The following is a 21,521-nucleotide window of genomic DNA, read 5'->3' as shown; positions in this document are numbered from 1 at the left end:
TAGGTCAGTTTTTTCACAAGAAACAAATTATGGGATAAGCATGGAAATGAGTAGTTATAAATGACTCTGGCACTTGAGAACACTGTGTGTGGTGTTGCACAATATGAAGCCAGTTAGGCATGGGGAGGGAGACTGAGAAGGAGAAGAAAAAGCATCAAAGAACAATTGTAAGGGGCTTTTCTGTAGGAGTGAAATGGGGCACAGTAGGTGTCTTATCGTTGGATGCCTATAGAATTTGGCATTTCAGAAAGAATTGTAGAAAACATGCACCCCTTGTGACACATGAGAACAGGGTGTTAAGCCACGAAAATGGAATGTTGCCCTTTGAATCATGAATGCACTTCCCAATTTGCTTTCCTCTTTCAGCAGGACAAGGGCAGTGGGTTGCTCTTCCTCTTTTTGAGGGAATGCATAGTTAAAAATAGTTTTTGCTGCATCTTCTTTCTCTGTGTTCAAGGAGATGCACAGTTTACTACAGACAAACTTAAGTTTTATAGTCAATCAGCATGTGTTTATTAAGCACTTTCTATGAGACAGGAACTATGCTAGCCACTGGGGATACAAAGGAAAAGCAAAAATAGTCCCTGTCCTCAAGGAGATTTCTTTCTAATGTGAGAGCCAACATGGACATAATTAGGTACATATAGAAAACACAGAGTAGATCATGTTGATAATTGTATAGTAAAGGTGATTGATTCAATCCTGAGAGAAAAGTCTGAGGTTTATGAAGATGAGATAGTGGTTTTATTAATTTTTTTCTTCCTGCTCCCTGTTTCAACAATCTGGCTAGCAGCTTCTGTGGGGGTGTAAGATCCACCCACAGCCAGCACCCAGAAAGCTGCCAACAGCACAGGTTCTTTTGATCTGCTTAACTAAGGAAAGCAAGGTGAAGGGGTTCACAAGCTTACTTTAATTCAGCACACAAATATCATTCACTTAGTTCAGGGGAAAAAGCCAGCACCCTGAACTTCAGAGCAAATTACAAACAAAGTACAAACATCAGCAGACAGACCCAATACAGATTCATAGTTACCAACATCTAGGTTCAGCCCGGGAGCTCAGAACAAGGGCTGGCCCAGAGTCAAGAGCGCCACCACTGCTTTGGGAATGAACTCCGAGGAAGAGAAGGCCAACCCCTGGTTTTATATCTTTTTCAGTGTCAGGGGTGAGTCACACATGCGACTCACCCACGTGACCTAGAATTGTCACAAAGAGGTGACTTAAACCCACCTGGTCTAAAAGCCTCTGCTGTCCTAGACATGTAAACTAGGCCCTCCCTGGAGTTAGCCCCACCTTGGGCCCCCACCTTAGTTGCCAATCCACACCCACTAAGGTTTTACACCTAATAGGGGTTTGGGCCTGGGGCTTAGCACCTAGTAAGATTCAATGAAATACACTAAATTACCCAAAGGGAACAAAAGCCAAACTATTCAAGGGCACTTGGTTGAACTAAGTGCTAAGGAGCCCGTTTTGCTTACCAACACACTCCCTAACTCAGCCTAAAGGGGAAAGGAAAGACAGAAGAGCTTGGTTTCTGTTACAAGTGGTCTCATTGTCTCATTCTTAGGACTTTTTCCTATTTCCCTCTTTCCCCTTTTGCTCCCCCTGACCCTCTCTTCTCTGTTTCCTACTTCATATTGTGATTCCTGTCTTGTTCCTTTCCCTTCTATAAGTAGATATGTGTGCCTCTCCACCATCTTAAACTGTCTCTCCCTCCTACTTCCAGCCTGTTTCATTCATTTCACCATCTGATTTCTCATACAACTGATCAATGCTTCCTTTCCTCACTAGCCACTTACTCCCTGCACACTTAGCTTTTACTTCCCTATTGTATTGAAGGTTACAAGTGCCCTAATCACAATAAATCCAGAAACCTTTTCTCAGTCCTTAATTTATTCAACTTCTTTGATAATCAGATGTACTTCCAGGGATTCAATGAATACCTTTATTTATTTATTTTATTTTCTTTGGGAAGGCAATATGGGTTAAGTGACTTGCTCAGGGTCACACAGCTAGTAAGTGTCTGAGGCCAGATTTGAACTCAGGTCCTCCTGACTCCAGGGCTGGTGCTCATACCTGCCCCTAACCTTGGGTTTTAAATGACTCCCAAATCTGTATCTCCAGTCCTACATTTCCGTTTGCCTATTAACTGCCTCTACTGTCATGTCCTTTTTCATATAGTAGAATATTATAAATATTTATTAAATGCCTACTGTGTGCCAGATGCTGTGCTATGCTCTGGGGACACAAATAATGAAAAAAGAAAGAGTCCCTTTCCTCAAGGAGCTATAGTCTAAGGGGAGAAGGAAACCTCCCCCCAGATCCCTCCCCCCCCCCCTGAAAAAAAGCTGAAAAGAGGCGGAAAGGCCAAAAGGGATATGAAGCTCCAAGGAGTCGAATCCAAGCAGAACTGCTGGTTAGAAATGGAGAGTTACCTGAAAAAGTTCTGAGCATTCTATAAAGGAAGGCTTTGGGAGGAGTTTGTTGCTCCTCCCTCCAGTCCTCCAATCAGAGGGGATTCAATGTGGCTAAAAACCAGACTCATTATCTCCCCTCTCTCTTCTCAGTTTTAGCTTCACCTCCTGTCATATTTCTTTGAATGGTACCATATTATTCTCAATTACCTAGGCTGAGACATTGGTATAATTGACTTTCCCTTGTCCCCATTCCTCTCTAATAAACCAAGCAAGATATTGATTTTTTTTTTCTTTCAAGGTGGCTGTCATGTAATGCTGGGCCACTGTCCCACACAGTGCCATATTTTTTTTAAAGACATCTTTATTGATGCCTTTTTTTCTCCCTGGATCCTAGCTTATGTCAAAGAAGTACAACTAAGTACAACAAATCAACACATTGGCCATAAAACTAATCCTCTTAGCCATCCTTTGGTCTCAGGAGCTGCTGCTCAGAACCCTTCAAAGCCTCCCTTTCCTCATAGGACAAAATCCATACCCCTCTGCCTGCTATTTGAGACTCTCCAAAATTAGCCCCAGCTTGCTTTTCTACCCTTATGCTCTAGTGTTCTACACAAAACCTCTATAGCTATCCTAAATCACTATCTCTCAAACGGGCCTTATGCTTCCCTATGTTTGTACATGTTCACATGCAGTTCCATCTGTTTGGAATGCCCTCACCCTCTCACTCAAACCCTAGCCATTCTTCACACCAAGCCCTACCACACTTTACTATTTTTTTGCAAATTGATTATGTATCACTTTGGGGCATCTCTTCTTGTGTTGTCTTGAATTAATTGTTATTATACAATCTTGCGTTGTTTTAACTTTCCCTGTGTCCTGTTGCCTCAATAAGCAGATTATTTAATAAGTTCTTTGATGGCAGAGACCTGGTTTTATATTTTTGTGTGCCCATTGTGTCTGCTAAAGTACCCTGTAGCACAGTCAGTATTGAGTAAATTCTTGGTTGATTATCAACTGTATGTAGCATGGCTGACCTCTCAGTATCCTGTGGGGAAGGGAATATATGCTCTACTTTGCATACAGTAGGTACTGAGAGTTTGATTATGACAAAAGACATCATACTGCGGTGCTTTAGAGTTTACAAAGTATTTTCACATGTTATTAATAAGAACGACAACAATAATAATACCTAGAATGTTTAGGCTTGCAAAGCTTTGCAGACATCACAACAATCTAGACAGGTAGTTGCTATTATTTATTATGCACATTTTATAGATGAACAAATGAAGGAAGATAGAGGTTAAGGGTCACACAGCTTATAAGAGGGCTTGGGAAACACTTCTTGTAAAAGATGGAATTTTACTTGAGACTTAAAGGAAGCCAGGGAAGTCATTAGGCAGGGAAAGGGATGGCTAATAAAGATGCCTGGGGTTATGGGTCACATAGCTAGTAAATGTCTGAGGCCATATTTGAACTCAATTCTTCTTGACTCCAGGGCTAGCATTTTATCCATTGTGCCATCTAGCTGCCTCACTATATTTGAGCCTAGGGGCAGTTAGATGACACAGGGGATGGAGCACCAGCTCTGGAGTCAGGAGGACCTCAGTTCCAGTGTGGCCTCAGACACATACTAGCTGTGTGACCCTAGGCAAGTCCCCTAACCCTGATTGCCTCAAAAAAAAAGCTACATTTGAACTTCACTATAGCAAAATAAGGTGGGGTAAAAGTGTTATTATCATCAGCCCTATTTCAATGGATGGGGAAACTGGCTCTCAGAGAGGTTATGACTTGTTTAAGTTTGGCTCATACTTGGACAAGTCACTAAACTTCTCTGTTCCTCATTTTCTTCCTCTGTAAAATGAGAGGGTTGGTCTTGATGGCCTCTAAGGGTTCCTTTCATGTCTAAATCTATGATCCTGTTACTAAGAACGTAAGTGGCATGATTCCAATCCTTATATGACTTTTATAAAAAGGAAACCACCATATGAAATAATAATGTCTGCTTTTTATATAGCACTTTAAGGTTTCCAGAGTGCTTTATGTACATTCGATCCTCTCAGCAACCTTCTAAGGTTGGTGCTTTTTTATAGGTGAGGAAACTGAGTCTCAAAAGAGGTTAAGTGACTTTGACTTACCCAAGGTCAAACAGCTGATAGGTGGCCCAGATAGGCTGCTTCCAGTCTATCCAGCAATCTTTCCACTATACCGTGCTGCCTCCAAACTGGAGGTATCACTGCAGTGGAACGAAAAAGGATGAGTTTAGAAATCCCAATGTTCACTTTCATTTTTTTAGTGCCCTCATAATGATATGCCCTAAGAAGTTGAATGTTACAAACATTTGTACTTATTTTATGTGACAGATACGTTTTTTGAAAAGTTACGTATAATTAACAGTATCCTTACTTGATACCCCTTAATTCTAGTGTCTTTTCTCTGTTATTTCCAACTTATCTTGTATATAGCTTATTTGTATATAGTTGTTTGCATGTTGTCTCCCCATTAGATTGTGAACTCCTTTTGCCTTTCTTTATGTCACCAGCCCTAAGCACAGAGCCAGACACATAGTAGGTGCTTACTAAACATTTATTGATTTTATTTTTCTACTTTGAAAGATCCTATGGAGGAAAAAATTAAAGATACCTATAGGCATATGAAAAAATGCTCTAAATCACTGTCGATTAGAGAAATGCAAATCAAAACAACTCTTAGGTACCACATCTCCTGTCAGATTGGCTAACATGACAAAACAGGAAAATGATAAATGCTAGAGAAGATGTGGGAAAACTGGAACATTAATACATTGTTGGTGGAGTTGTGAACAGATCCAGCCATTTGGGAGAACAATTTGGAACTATGCCCAAAGGGCTATAAAAATGTGCATACCCTTTGACCCAGCAATACCACTCCTAGGGCTATATCCCAAAGAGATCACACAAGTGGGAAAGGGACCTGTATGTACAAAAATAGTTATAGCAGCTCTTTTTGTGGTAGCAAAGAATTGGAAATCAAGGGGATGCCCATCAATTGGGGAATGGCTGAGCAAGTTGTGGTATATGAATGTAATGGAATACTGTTGTGCTATAAGAAATGGGGAAGATACAGACTTCATAATAACCTGGAAAGACCTACATGATATGATTCTGAGTGAGAGGAGCAGAACCAGGAGAACATTGTACACAACCACGGATGTATTGATTCTGTGATGACTAACTTTGATAGACTTGGCTCTTCTCAGTAATACAGGGTTCAAAGACAGCTCCAAAGGACTCATGATGGAAAAAGCTATCTATGCCCAGAGAAAGAACTATGGAGTCTGAATGCAGATTGAGGCAAATTATTCACTCTCTTTTTTTTTTCTCTTCTTTTTTGGTTTTGTTTCTTCTCTCTCGTGATTCATTCCATTGGTCATAATTCTTCTTTGCAACTTGACTAGTTTAATGAGAAGGTTTATGTAGAATCTATATCAGACTACGTGCTGTCTTGGGGAGGGGAGGGGAGGGAAGGGAAGAAAATTTGAAACTCAAGAACATGTAGGACTGAGTGTTGTCAACTAAAAATAAAAAATTTAATTAAAAAAAAGATCCTATGATAAATCTTTATAAAGTGAAGAGTCTGACTGGGCCCTAATAATAATCTTTTAAAAATCATTTATATATCAATTATAAGTTTGCAACTTTATACTATTTTCCTCTTCAGGAATCTAGCTTTCTTCTTATTGCCCTTTACCTCGAACCAACAACATCATTCCTACTCCTGCTAGAGTCTTTCCTGAAAGTGTGAACAGTATGCTGGTTGATAGCTGTTCTGTCTCTCTTAATAATCTTCTCATCCTATGGGAACTTTATAAGAGTCTACTTTATTTCTTTCTTTCATTGCATAAGCAGCTTCACTGTCCTTCTTTGAGTAAATTAGTCTTGAGTTTTCAGTCATGTAAAACACACTTACCAACCCTCTACCCATTCCTAGTGGAAATTCTGTCATTCCTTAGGTGAAGCTTAGTTTTTCTCTTGAAAGATTGTAGAGAGAGGATGGTAGGAGCATTCGCTTCATAGGGGCACCTTAGTGAACTTGTAAAAGGAACCTGGGGACTCAGGCAGAATTAGGTCATTTAAGGCAGAAAAGACACATTACTTTTCCTTGGGTTCATCTCTGTTTGAAAATGAGCTAAGAACAAAGAGCATCCCAAACAGAAAAGCTCAGTGAGAGGCCCAACGGGGTACTAAGAGATCAAACCTGGAAGATGTGGCCATCCTCTGCTAGCTATTACAAAATCGGATATAATGAAGACAGGAATGGTGGTGTGCCTACCTACCAAAGAGGCCAGGTGGCTCCTTGTCAAAATGGGGCCAGAGGCTGGCTTTGAACAAGTAATGAAAAGGGCAGAGGGTTCCTCAGGTAGAGTTAAATGTAGGTAACCTGTATATATTAGCTAGTCTCTGATGATTTGCATTATCTTAGTGTAAGATGCCTGTGGGTGTGCTAAGCTCGTACAAGATTTAGAGTTCAGCAACAAACTTGGGTTCAAATCTCAGCTCTGCTACTTGTTATCTGGGACAGGTTATTTTAGTATTCTGGGCCCATGTTTCATCATCAGTGATGAGAGTTGGGCTAAATGGCTCCTTGATTCTCTTCCTGTTTTAATTTCTGTGGCCTGTAACTTTTCTGAGTGTCAATTTCTTCATCTCTGAAAGTGAAGTTAGACTAAATAATTTCTTCTAGTTTTAAGTTCTGTGACCTATAAACCTCTGAATTGATTTCTCCGCTTTGTAAAACTGAATCATTTAGTAAACATTTATTAAGCACTTACTATATGCCACACACTGTGAAATCTCAGCATGAGGGTATGAAAAGAAGCAAAAGACAATCTATACCATCCAGGAGCTAACAATCTAATGGGGAGGCAACAAGCAAATGGATATATACAAACAAGTTATAGACAGGATAAACAGGAAATAATTAAAAGAGGGAAGTCACTAGAATTAAGAATTGTTGGGGAGGGTTTTCTGTAGAAGATGGAATTTTAGCTGGACTTGAAGGAAGCCAGCGAAACCAGGAGGCAAAGATGAAGAGAGAGAGAGGGTTCCAGGCATGGGAGGCAAAGAAAATACCTGGAATTGAGAGATGGAGTATTTTGTTCATGGCCAAAGTCAGTGGATCAGACTGTGTTTTGGGGAGTAGCATGTAAGAAGACTGGAAAGGTAGAGGGGGACTAGGCCTAGAATGCCAAACATTTTGCATTTGCTTCAGGAGGTGACAGAGAACAGCTAGAGTTTATGCATTAAGGAGGTGAAAAAAGAGAGACAATAATACTTGCATTACCTTATCCCACTGGGTTGTTGTGACAAGTATACTGTATAAACCTTGAAGCTCTGTAGAAATGTGAGGGGGTACTGTTGGCTGCTGTTGGTATTTGATCCTTTTATCCTAGATCTAGAACTAGAAGTGACCTTAAGCGATGATCGATCTAGTCTAAGGTGAACTGTTGTTGTCCAGTCGTTTTTCAGTCGTGTCCAACTCTTCATGGCCCCATTTGGGATTTTCTTGGCAAAGATACGGGAGCGTTTTGCCATTTCCTTCTCCATCTCATTTTACAGATGAGGAAACTGAGGCAAACAGGGTGAAGTGACTTGTCCAGCGCCACACAGCTAGTGAAGTGTCTGAGGCCATATTTCAACTCATGAAGATGAGTCTTTTGATTCCAAACCCAGTGCTCCATCCACTGTGACACTTAGCTACCTCAGGCTCATTGTATAGATAAAGAAACTTAGGCTGGAAGAGGGGAAGTGACAATTATTCCTAAGCAAGACAAATTAACACATTAGCTATATCTGCCCAAGTATGCTTCATGTTGCTCCTGTGTTCCACCACCTCTCTAAAAAAGAGAGAGAGAGAGGATCATGCTCCTTAGTTCTCTAGAATCATCATTGGTTTTCAGTGTTCTTTATGTTTCTTTTGGTGATTCTTTTGGTTTTCCCCTTGGTTTCTTAGGAAAATTACCTTTTGAAAAGCTTCTATCCTCATATCAGTTAAACTAAGTGGGTTGTGAGTTTGCCCAAACGTGGACGAAGATGGTGAGGGAGACGAGAGCAGCGCCAGAGACCAAGCATGGGCCAGGGGCCGGGAGTACAGTAGTATTCCTATTTTCCTGGCTGAAGTGATGCCGTAGTAATAGCAACAGTGAGCATTTATGTGTTATTTTATGGTTTACAAAGTGCTTTACAAATATCATCACACTTTATCCTAACAAGAACCCTAGGAGGCAGGGGCTATTATTATCTTCATTTTACAAATAAGAAAACTAGAGCTAAGGAGAGATGAATTTACTTGGCCTGGGGTCACACAACTATTAAGTGTCTAAGGCTGGATTTGAGCTTAGGTCTTCCTGAATTCCTGTTCAGTGCTCTAGCGGTTTTGCCACCTAGCTGGTGTTGAAGAAAAGGATGTAAACTCTCAGAGTAGGGAGAGCTTTAAAAAATTCATTTAATTGATACATTTTGCTTTTACACTACAAACTTTTAGAGATTACTTTTACTTTCTGAGAGATCCCTTGTAACAAAGTAAAATAGTTAAGTAAAACTAATAATATAGCCACCTCATCTGAAACTGCTTACATTTCACATCTGTAGCTCCCCTCCCCCATTTAAAAAAAATGAACAGAAAACTATTTTCTCACTACCCCATCCCCACTGAAAAATAAAGTTAAAAACAAAAAAAATTTGCAGTAAATATTCATAGTTAAGCAGAACAAACCCCCTTTCCCCTCCCTCATCTCTCTGTATACAGGGATATATGTCTTGCTCTGCACCCTTAAATTAATCACTTCTTTTTAAATGCATATAAAGCATGTGTAATCATTGGTCCTTGGGAATCCTGAATGGTCATTGTATTGATCATTGTTCTTACATCTTTCAAAGTTAATTTTGTTTTTACAGTGTTGTTATTATATAAATTCTTCTCCTGGTCCTGCTCATTTCATTCTTCATTAATTTATAGAAAAAGTCCTTGAAATTGGTCATTTTGATAATATTGATTTCTCTGCTTCTGCATCAGGTCATATAAGGTCTCTTCCTTCACAGGGGACTTTGCCATATACAGACAGGGTGCTTGGCTCACGTCCTCTTCAGTCAGCCATACAAATGCTGGAGTGTTTGCTCTTTGCTGAACGGTATTGGTTGCCCTTTGTTTCCCAAGGCAGCTCTGGCTTTGCTTTCCCATGGTGAGATTCATCTGTGTGGTTGGACTTGGACATCTTCTTGCTAATAATCAGCATGACTTGCAACACATTATTCAAATAGGATCACTTTGCCTCCATAACCACAAGGCATAAAAGCAGGGATATGGGAAGATTTCTTGTATCTGTATGCCAGCTTTTCTGCTTGTCATCCACAGCTTTTCCATTGCTACTCTATTTCTGTGTGCCTGGGGTGCCTACTGTAATAACACCTGTTAATGTAGGTGTTAATCCCTCAACTAGAGGTTGAATTTGAAAGGAAGGAAGAGCAGGGGAGCAAGACAGAGTCAAGAATGAGGAGAGAAGTGTTCTGTATGCATTGTTCATGGAAATAAGACCTTTTTGCACACTGAATTTTGGAGTCAAAAGGACTTGGGTCTTACAGAAGGGAAGGAAATAAACATTAGATATGTTGAGAAAGAAATTCTTAACTAACTATGGTTTGTACTTCATGGCTTCTGAGGTTCTGCATAACTGAAATGCTATGATTTCCTTCAGTGATGCTTACTCCTGGCTCTCAGAAGAGCAGTCTATATTTTGTCTTCTCTTTGTTGATAAGGTTGTAGCTATTCCTGTCATGTACTGGACTGGGGAGGCCTAGAAAACTCTAGGGATCTCAGAGTAGCAAAAGCTATCACAGTGCTTTCACATCCTGAAAACAGGCCTTGTTTGAGCTTCAGGAACTTGGGAATGATGAAGGAAATTGAGCCAGAAGAATGTTGGAATCTTTGTATGAGAGTGAAGAGTTCGTGGGGATGTGGACCTGGGTGGAGGGTGATTTAGAGGATATGTTAGTGAATGATATTTGATTGTTTCATGTACAATTCCAGTGATCCACCAGGCTAAAGTATAGATGCTATCCATGTTTACCAACGGTGATTCTTACTGATAGAGGCACGGAAAGAGAGAGTCAAAACAGAAGGAAAATTATAACCAAAAATAACTGATGTAATGCAGAAATGTTTATAGCAGCTCTTTTTTGTGGTGGCAAAGAATTGGATACTGAGGGGGCACCTATCAATTGGGGAACGGCTAAATGATTTGTGGTATTCAGATTGATAGAATTCTGTTATGCTCTAAGAAATAATGGAGGAGATGATTTCAGAGAAAATTTGGAAGACTTGTATGAACCGATACAAAGTAAAGTGAGCAGATCCAGAACAATTTATACACAACTGCCAATAATACTGTAGAGATGACTTTGAAAGACTTGGAAATTCTGATCAATGCAATGACCAAATGCATGGTAAAGAACTCAGACTGCAATTTGAAAAAATATGCCTATATTTTTAGACATGGCCAGTTTAGGAATTCGTATTGTCTCACTATACATGTTAGTAACAGGTTCTTATTCCTCACTGGTGATGGGGAGGGAAGGGAAGGGTTTGGGAGGAAGAGATTTTAGACCTGAAAATAAAATAAAATTTAATTTAAAAAAATAAGATGATCTGAAAAAAAAAGATGTATATTGAAGGAGGTGTTATCATAGGAAAAGGATGGCAAATACAGAGTGTCCCCAAAATCTTAGTGAAATGTTAAACTTGAATAGCTTTAACAGCACAAAAGTACACTAGGACTTTTGGGACATTCTCTGTAGGTGGAAGGGAGAAGAGATGAAGCGTTGTGAAATAGGATTTGAAAGTTTGGGAGTCAGTCTTCCAAGTTAGTCTTCCAAGTCACTCTTCCAAGTTAGTACCCCTTAGTAAGACTGACCAGAACATATTACAGAACTAAAAGGTCATTAGACTAAACACCCTATGTTCATAATTCAGCCTGTAAAACCCTAGAAAGAATTGAGGGAAACAAAAAGTACATGTTCTCCTGACAGCTATTGTGCCTTCAGTAAGGGCTATGTAGTATGATGGATAGAACATTGTGTTTAGAATCCAGAACACCTGGGTTCCAGTCTCACCACTATCACTTGATAGCTGCATGATGCCGGGACAAGTCATCTAAGCCCTTCTCAGCCTCAGTTTCTTCATTCATAAAGTAGGAGTTTTGTTGTTTAGTCATTTTAGTTATGGCTGACTGTTCTTGACACCATTTGGGGTTTTCTTGGCAAAATGCTGGAGTGGTTTACCATTTCCTTCTCCAGCTCATTTTACAGATGAGGAAACCGAGACAAACAGGATTAAGTGACTTGTCCAGGGTAATACAGCTAGTAAGTGTCTAAGGCCAGATTTGAACTTGGGAAGATGAGTATTCTTGGCCCAGCACTCTATCTACTGAGCCACCAGCTACCCCCAAAAGTAGGATTAAAATATCCATAATATGTCCCTCAGAGGTTTATCGTGAGGTTCAAATGGGATGTGTATAAAGCCCCTTACAAACTTTTAAGTGCCACTTACACATGAGTTTTTCTCATTGACTTTTTTCTAAGATCAGCCTTAGGGTAGTGTTTCGGATCATTTAGCACAGTACCTGTGGGAAATGAAATGGTTGTTGATTGAAATGGAACTTTGTAAAAATAGTTTTCCTAGTCCTTAGACCTCTGTGATCCCTTCCTTGTTTAAAGACATGCTTTAGCTATGATATTTGTGGGAGTTTTTTAAAGAACAAAACAAAGAAGAAAAACAAAAATGTCCACCCTACCCTTCCCTGGCATTCTTTTTTTTTTTTAATTGCGGTTGAGAAAGACTATTTTTTTTATTAGTTTGCTCCTTTTGGTTGAGTGAATTTATTTTAAAAAACTGCAGTCCCTTGGGGCTGTTTCTAAAGCTTCCATATAGGCTGTTCTCAGTCCCTCCATCTCATGACTTTTTTGCATGCGTTCTTTCCTGAAACTGGTGTTTCCTAAAGCAGTAGGATGCGGCTGCTGTGCCCCTAAACAAGCCAGCCAGTCTGGAGTTAACTGAAGAGGGCAGGTGCCATCTAGTCCCCGAGGCATCTGAAGGGAGCTGAAAACACCATTTTCATAAAAGCTTTCTCATGGTCTGAAAAAGTAGTCTGCCATTGTCTGATAGGTTAAGTGCAAAGTGGCATATGAGAATGAGGGATGGGCCTGCTGGTCTCTTGTCTCAACTTTGAAGCCCTTTTGGGAAGTTGTCAGGATGATTCCTTACAGACTCGAGAAGCTTTGGGCCCTGTGCATGTTTTCAGTCTTTGCAGTTGCCCAAGTTATTAGATTAAAAACTTTGCATCTTTAATTCTGCATTGTGACTGTTCACATTGTACTGCTGACTCAGACTTGGCCAAATAGGTTAGAGAGCTTGAAGATGTGATCTTTACCAGTAAACTGGCCTGCTTGCCTGGCAGGGAGCTTTCAGCTCCATGGACTTGCAGGGCAAGAAACTGAACTTGAGCTACAGCATGCTTTGGAAGTGCCCAGGGGAGATTTCTAACATTCTTGAGTTACTACTCCTTTGTAAGCTTTTTGACCGGAACCACCTGAGGACACCCCACCTTACTTTTGAGGTGCTTTCAAACTCTTCCAGTGTGGAAGGGTCCCATATAAAAGGTAAGGGAACCCTATATCGGGGTTCTGTGGTCATAGAGGCTCACTGAAGGCTTCTTAAGACTTCCGTGGCTTTAATTCCATTTGTTTATGGACTTGACAAAAGCATATCAATGTATGAAGAATAGAAAAGGAAGATTGAATTATGGAACCATGAATTTCATAGTTTTTCTTTTAAAGCATATGTTGAATATACTGGAAAGAAAAATGGATTGTGGATAGAGCACTGGCCCTGGGATCAGGAGGACCTGAGTTCAAATTTGGCCTTATTAGTTGACCCGAACAAGTCATTTAACCCCAATTGCCTCCAAAAAAAAAAAAAGAAAAGAATAAAAGAAAAAAAAAGAATGGATTTAGTTTCCTGCCATAGACCCTTTAAGTCATAGTGCCACTGAATTATAGGTTATGGTTAAAGTGCTTCCCTCAAGAGATCTTGACTACCACCTAGCAGGGTGCATTGCACATTAAGGACCTACTGGTCCTTAATAAATGCTTATTAGATTGTATCAAATTGGTGATTGTACTCTAGTTCTTTGTGAAGATGATACTAATGTACTGTATCACTTATTTCCCTCTTTGTTAATTTCTCTAGAGGAGGAGACCATCGAGTGGCGCTGTACAAGGTAAGATATTTTCTCTCTCCCATTTGTTCATTTTAAGAGGCGGGAGGGAATAGGATGGATCTGCTGATATTTCTGAAAGTTAGCCGATGCTGGGAATAGCTATTGTCTAATTTCTCTGCTCTTAGTAAGGGAGTGTTGGGAAGCTACCCCAGCAAGCTAATGTCTGTTTTGCCCATACAAAAACCCTTTTCACAGGAGCTTTCTGCAATGACATTTTTCAGAATTCTGAATTGTTTTTTCTCGTGCCTGGGTCAAACACTGGCAGGATACATGAAGTGCTGCTATTTGACCTGGTGTTTTCAAAATGTTATGCTGAACAGACTCCCAACAAAGCCATTGACCCAAACTTTTGTGGTGGTAGTAATGAGAGGCAGCCGGCATAATGGATCTAGGGCTGGCCTTGGAGTCAGGAAGACCTGTGTTTCAATTTTTGCCTTTGACATCTATCAGTTATGTGACCATGGGCAAGATAGTGATCAAGGCAGCTCTCTATAAATGTAAGTTACAGAAAAGTTGTATCGCAGGAGGGAGCTTCCACACCTGGATTTCTCCATCTTGATGAAAGCACAGGTCCAGACCAAACTAATGATGATGATGATAGCAAGAATTAGAGGTATGCTTTACTGCTGACCTAAACTTAAAACAAAATGCGTAAGTTCCCTGCCTAACAGTATGAGAGGTATACAATAAAACTTACTCCAACAATTTTACTGAAAGGCATTTTCTAAATATTTGCCAAAGCAGATGGGAAGTTGAAAAACTCATTCTCTCCAAAAAAAAGAAAGGAAAAAAAATGAGGGAGAAAAAAAAATTAAAGTGAATTGCCAAAGCCATCTCAAATTGTGATGAATGTTCTGTATTCATGAAGTTATATTACATGGAAGGAATAGTCCCATTCTGCCTCAGTCCTCCTGAGGGTTCTCTCTCTGTTGAATCAGCACGGTGTTCCTCTTAAAACAACTGACTTCTATGAAATTGGGTCTGAACCACACTGCTGGTGCGTTTTTCTAGGGCCAAGCTCCTGTCTTTCTCTTTCAATCTCTTTCTAATTCAGGACATTCTTAGTGCTGTCAGGTCAAAAGTGACATATAGCTAGGGATGTGCTTTCCTCCCTTATATCTCAAATAAAAGACATCTAAGTATTTAAAGAGCACAATGCCTTTCCCAGCAGGAAAGGATAACAGAAAGACAGAAATAGTTAAATATATGCCAAAGGTAATTTTCTCCCCCAGATGAACAGATCAGCCAGTACTCTGGGCTCTCAGAGGTACATTTCTTGAGTGTTGGACTATAATTCTGGGAGTTGCCACTACTTTAGGAGGAGAAAGGGGATGGTTAAAAAGCTTTTAAGTGGGTTTTTGTGGTCCACATTAAAAGAAAAGCACTCCATTCCCTCTCCCTATAATCCACCTACAGCCCTGTAGCCTCCCTGTGAGATCAGACAGGAAGGCAGGTCTAGTCTCTGTGGCTTTTGTATATATTTAGGTGGGAAGGTAGGAGTTATTGGCTTATCCCAGTGGCCTTTTTAGTAATGCCTTGTTGGTCTTTGATGGAAAGTTGCTCAAGACTTCCATGCAGACTGTATCCGCTTCTGTGGTTTTATAATTTGACACAGTAGCAAACACAACTCTATTCAGTAGCAGCAGATTGCATGATACTTTCCAGGTGTGTCCATCTAGCCCTACTATCCAAATAGGTTGTAAAATTATATATATATATATATATATATATTTCTGAAAGTCTTGGCCCATGAAGCAGGTCCCCTGTGTAGAGTTTTAAACTTGACCAGTTTAAGACCTGTTTTTTTTTTCTCTTTTGTGTCTCACTCCTTCTCTGTCATTTTGGGCCCAATTAAATAATTCTCTTATTAAATAAACATAGATGAGCTTGAGTGGAAGCTGTTGGGGGCCAATGCCCTGTACTGATTAGATTAAAAGATCTGACATCATATTCTAAAGACTTATTGATAACATAAAGCATTCAGGGAGTAACTGTAAATAGGTAACCACATTTTCTGGGTTCATGTTGAATAGAGCCTGATCTCTCTTTCTTCTCAGACAAAATTTCAAGTAATGAGTTTCAACTAGTACATGAAATAGGGCACTATTCTCTATATAGAAGGCTTTTTAACCCTTTTTGTGTTATGGAGCGCTTTGGCAATTTGGTGAAACCTATGGATTCTTTTTCAAAATCATGTTTTAAAATGCACAGGAAAAAATGTATGTGATTACAGAGGAAACCCATTATATTGAAATAAAGATGTAGGGTTTTTTTTCCTGCAACCAACTTTGCTGATTGCCTAAAATCTATCCCAAGGTTGAGACCTCAGTCTAAAAACTGCTGCTCCAAGTGGATCAGAAGATTCCCTTTCCTCAGTTTCTCCAGAGTAGTCAATAAAATCCAGATTATTTTTTTCAAAAAGTGACTTATTATCCAGCCAACAAAGTAGAATCTGCAAGCTTGGATAGTTTGCTGAAGGCATAAAATTCCCTTTATTTAAAAGTTGCCTTATTATACTCCTATTTTCAGTAATTCCATTGCCAGGTAACATGTTGATAAGTCAGAAATGACTTCATTCTTTCCTAAGGGGAGCTCGTGATGTAGAGCAAACATTTGTAAAAAGAAGAAATTGGAGGCAGAGGAAAAAGATGTCAAATGTCCCAGCTCAGATTACTTAGAGAGACTACAGATACAAAACTACAAAACCTTTAATAGATGAAATATTTAAATGACTTGCCCAACCAAGGTCACACAGGTAATAAATGGCAGAGCTTTGATTTGAATTCAGGTCCTGTGACTCCAAGTTCCACACTCAGAAGAACAAGATTGAACAGAGCAAGAAGTATCAATGATAGGATTATTTCCCATATCCTTTTATCAGGTTGTGCTCCAGTGACAGTAACAATCATCTATGCAGTTGTCTTAACTTTATGGTAACACTATGCTTGTCCTCTTATCTAGAGATTCTAACCTGTTTGGTAAGGATTTTGTTGGTACTCAGTCATTTCAGTTGTGTCCAACTCTTTGTGACCCTTAGCAAAGCTACTGGAGTGATTCGCCATTTACTTCTCCAGCTCATTTTACAGATGAGGAGCTAAGGCAAACAGGGCTAGGTGACTTGCCCAGGGTCACACAGCTAGGAAGTGTCTAAGGCCAGATTTGAACTCATGAAGATGAGTCTTTCTGATTCCAAGCCCAGTGCTCTAATCACTGTGCCACCTAGCTGCCCTTTGCTGTGAGGGTAGGAACATTAATAAATAGGTTTCAGTTAGTTGGAGCTGGGGTTTCGTTTTTTGTTTGATTTTTTTTTTTTTTTTCAGTAATAAGTAGATCTGATTCTACTAACAGCTGAAAGTTATTTGGATCTCAACAAAAAGGCATAGGCTTCAGTCACTATATTTTCTCTCTCCATATAATGTCTCCTTAGCATTCCATATTGGGAATATCTAAAGAATATTGCAGCTAGAGGGTGCAGTGGATATCAGTGCTGGGCCTGGAGTCAGGAAGACCTGAGTTCAAATCCAACCTCAGACACTTACTAGCTGTATGACCCTGGGCAAGTCACTTAACCCTGTTTGGCTCAGTTTCCTCATCTGTAAAATGAGCTGGAGAAAGAAATAGCAAACCACTCCAGAATCTTTGCCAAGAAAACCCCAGGTGGGGTCACAGAGAGTCAGCCACAACTGAAACAACAAAATTGCAGAGTAGAGTACAATTGGAGCTCTTCCTTGGCTCCCTTTAAGAGTCCAAGCAACTCCATTGTAAACCTCTTCCTCTGTCTCCACCTCCTAGGTCTTTTGGCTTGGAAAGTAGAATCTGAGACAAGATGTTTGTTTATCCTGGGACCTGTAAGAACCCTCAAAATATTCTTTAGAATTAGAAATAACTGGGAGTGGAAAATCCCCTCATAAGGTCATCCCTTGTGAGGCTTGTTAGGAGAGGTTATAGCAGCTAATTAACTTGCAGGTGTTAGAAGTTCTAGTTATGCTCAGAACCCTGCATGGAAATATTAAGTAGGCTTTTTAGGTAAAAGGACAGTTCTTTGTGAGACAGGCATTTGTTTTTGTTGCAAATATATATGTGTTTCTTTTCCCTTTACAGGTTCTGAGTTCCCTTGGTTACCATGTAGTCACCTTTGATTACAGAGGTGAGATTTATTTTGAAGTGACTTTGAAGAACTTACTATTGACCTCTTCTCTCTTCCTTTAACTTTGTGCTTTCTTCAAACAGTCTCTTTGATAGGAACTGAAAAATCCAATTATTTCCTATGTTATAATCTTCCTTTAGGAAGATTTTCACTATGTGAGAATGGCAGGAAGGGAAATGGAAATGCCTTTCTTCTGACCTGGTTTCCTGTGTACTTAGTCTCCTCTGTTACTGATGCCTTTTCCTTCACATAAACAACAAATATATGATTATCCTGTTAGCAGAGACCATAACATAAATGAAATGGCTATACACATCCACACATATGTATGTTTAATAAGCACCATTTTTGTTGGGAACAACTCTGGAATTTTTTTTTTCCTCTCCCAAACGTGATACCTTCCTTTTTTTGAAGTTAAAAAACAAAATTGATAAAATGAGCACCTAATGGGGATTGTATATGAAATTGGGAATCTCTTTAAAAAACTTGCTTTACAAGTTTTATAGTAACTTTCAGTGTGTCAATATTCAAGTTGTCCTATTCATCTCTTTCCTTCTGAACTTCCTTTTGTTTGTTTCTTCACGTCTTTTAAAATGCTTCAATAACCCTTTTCTCCTTTGTTTTTTTTTTTGACAGTACTATTGCTAACCATTATCTTTCTCCCAACATTCCTCCCCCAAATTGTGGAGGGGAGAAAACCCCTGTAACAAATTCGCATAATTAAGCAAAACAAATACATATATTGTCCACATCTAGAACTGTGTGTCTTATTTTGTACCTTGAGACCTCTTTGTTAGGAGGTGGGTAGCGTGCTTCATCATCTGTAGTTATTCATTGTTCATTCATTGAAGTCATTGTAGTCATTCATTGTTCAAATTTCTTAAATCTTTGTAAGCTTATTTTCTTTGCAGTGTAGTTATATAAATCGTTCTCCTGATTCTTTCCACTTAACTCTGCATCAGCTGTATTAGCCTTCCTAGTTTTCTCTGAAACTGTCCCTTTATTGTTTCTTATGGCACAATAGTATTCTTATTACTTTACCACTCTGAAGCCCTTATTCAGGAAGAATTGGAAGGAAGGTTAGCTAATAAGCCTTTTCTATTGTTTATTTCATTTAAACTCTTCCTTTTTCCTAGCCCATGGTAGAAATACACAGACCAATGGAAAGCACCATCCTCTGCTGAGTTCCCTTGTTCAACTCTCTATTTTCAAAAGCAGATGAAATGACATATGGCTGGCCAAACTTCTCTAGTCATCATCTCTCTATGTATGACTCACTGTCTTGTCTTTGCCATGTCAGCAATACCATCTAGAAGGAGTTTGGTTGGACTGCCAATTTCACCCTGTGTATGACAGGTCTTTGTCGTGGCACAGTTTTGCATGTCTGAGTCGAACCCAGTGATGTGTACAGGGAAAATTCCTTGAGTTTCATTATATCGGTATGCTCTTATGTGGCATATTAAAAATCTGTTTCCTGAGTAACTTGAAATTTTGATTCAACTCAAGTCAGCAGGCATTTATTAGTGTAATATTATGTGTGTATCAGGGACTGTGCTGCCTAGTCGCTATAAAGGCAAGTCCGTGGCCTTTCTACAGTTTAGCAGTTGAACTCTGTGTGCTACAGATACCAAGTCTATTGAATAAGAAAGCAGCGTTGAGACATAGACAAAGGGAAAAGTTCTGGGTTTTGCCTCAATGGGTTGACTTCTCTGATGTTTGTACTTTTTTTTTTGTTGGAGGGGGGAAGGCAGGGCAAGTGGGGTTAAGTGACTTGACCAAGGTCACACAGCTAGTAAGTATCAAGTGTCTGAGGTCAGATTTGAATTCAGGTCCTCCTGATTTCAGGGCCAGTGCTCTACTCGCTGCACGACCTAGCTGCCCCAATGTTTGTATTTTTAAAAATATCTTTTTAAGGCCATTCCTTTCTCTTCTCTCCCCCTTGAATCTTCTTCCTCCCACCCCTTCCAGCCAAAACCACTGAAGCCATAAGTATTGACTAAGCACCTACTGTGTGCCCAATATTATTGGAATACCATTGGAGATGCAAAAAAATACATGTGGCCTTTGGCCTAAAGAGATTGGACTTTAAATTTATGAGAACTCAACAGAGGATGGCTGGATAAGCCATATGTAATTTTATCTCCTTTTTAAAATAGAGAGTTGAGCAAGGGAGCTCAGCAGAGGATTGTGCTTTCCATTAAGCTGTGCGCTTCTGCCAGGAGGTAGGAAAAAGGAAGACTTTAGATGAAGTGTATGCTGTAAGAAAACTAGCTAACTTTCCAGTTCTTCCTGAATGGAGGCTTCAGAGTGGCAGAATGTATGTGCAGTGAATTATTTCCCTCCCCCTTCCCACTAGTCGGGGGTACCAATGAGGAGGATAGTTTGACCAGAACAAAGAGTATATGTTTGAGAATAGTGGAAAATAAAAGTTAGGTAAATGAATCAATACATAAAGTGGATGTTAGATTATGAAGGACCTTAAAAGTCAAGTTGAGGTGTGTGGAGTTCTTCTAATAGGAAACAGTTTTAAGTTTTTAAGCTCAAAAGAGCATGATGAAAGAGTTTTTAAGAGCTTAACCTGGCAGGGTGGAGGATAGATAGGAATGGAGAGAGATTGGACCCAGGGATGCCACTTGTCATAGGGAGTCTTAATGAGGTGCTGGTGACGGTGACAGTGGAGAGGAAGGGACTAGTGACCAGGGGTGGGGAACCTGCGGCCTTGAGGCCACATGTGGCCCTTTAGGTCCTCCGATTGCCACCTTTTAACTGAATTTAAACTGTTCTGTGAAGTTTAGATTCAGTAAGAGGGCTGCACTTAACCTAGAGGGCCATATGTGGTATCAAGGCTGCAGGTTCCCCTGCATTGGACTAGTCTGAGAAAATTTGAGACTTCACTCATCACTCCCTGTGATAGCTTGACCTGAAATGTGGCAATGACCAGGATCTTGTGGGTGAAGCTGGAGTCCCAACCTTGGGAGCCCATTGTTGGTACTTGAAGATCATTCCCTCCTCCAAACTCTTGTGGCCTTTACTATTTGTACCATTTATTCAGCACCTATGAAATACTACCTTGTATTGTTGTCTTTTTACAAATATTGTATGACTCCCCCAACTATATTGTGAACCCTTTGAGGGAAGGGGACAATGTCTCATACTTCCACGTATTCTTAATGCAACACACAGTCTCGTATACAAAGCAAGGACTTTAAAACAGTCGTGAGCTACTGCTGTGTAGATTTTCACTCTGAAACTTTAGGCACTTCCCCAGAACATTGGCTGGAAAAACCATATTGGTATAGTTTCTACCTACCCATTCTCCACCCCGATTGTAGACGTTTTGTAACCTTCCAGGGCCTGGGAAGCAGGTTTTACTACCCTAAGTCCCATGGTTTTTGCTTATGCATCAAAACTGGCTCCTTCTAAACCTTGTGATGCCTTAAAAAAAAAATCATTTGATGATGACTCATTGCCAAGCTGCTCAAAAAACAGCAGTCATTGATTTCCTTTTGAGTTTCAATGGGGAAGAAAGACAAGGGGAATGGCCTAAGCAAAGATATTTTAAAAACACAAACATCTGGGAATTCAGCCCACTGAGGCAAAACTCCTTTCTTTTCCTTTTGTTAATGTGTCAAGGCAGCTTCCTTCCCCA

The 21,521-nt window shown here is 39.9% G+C and overlaps 1 protein-coding gene across 3 annotated transcripts in view; it reads left to right on the top strand.

Moving 5' to 3' along the window:
- The window catches only part of ABHD12 (abhydrolase domain containing 12, lysophospholipase), a 147,365-nt gene that overhangs the window by 105,854 nt on the left and 19,990 nt on the right, over positions 1 to 21,521 (top strand). For all 3 annotated transcript variants that reach the window (XM_036750214.1, XM_036750215.1, XM_036750213.1), the window contains 2 exons: positions 13,695 to 13,725; positions 17,827 to 17,872. In XM_036750214.1, coding sequence (XP_036606109.1) covers positions 13,695 to 13,725; positions 17,827 to 17,872 — 77 coding nt within the window. The remainder of the gene's footprint in view (positions 1 to 13,694; positions 13,726 to 17,826; positions 17,873 to 21,521) is intronic.

This window comes from Trichosurus vulpecula, chromosome 3 (genome assembly GCF_011100635.1).
Source record: "Trichosurus vulpecula isolate mTriVul1 chromosome 3, mTriVul1.pri, whole genome shotgun sequence".
In the NCBI taxonomy this organism is placed as follows: Eukaryota; Metazoa; Chordata; class Mammalia; order Diprotodontia; family Phalangeridae; genus Trichosurus; species Trichosurus vulpecula.
The sequence above is the reverse complement of the archived record's forward strand: the minus strand, read 5'-3'. Positions and strand labels throughout refer to the sequence as shown.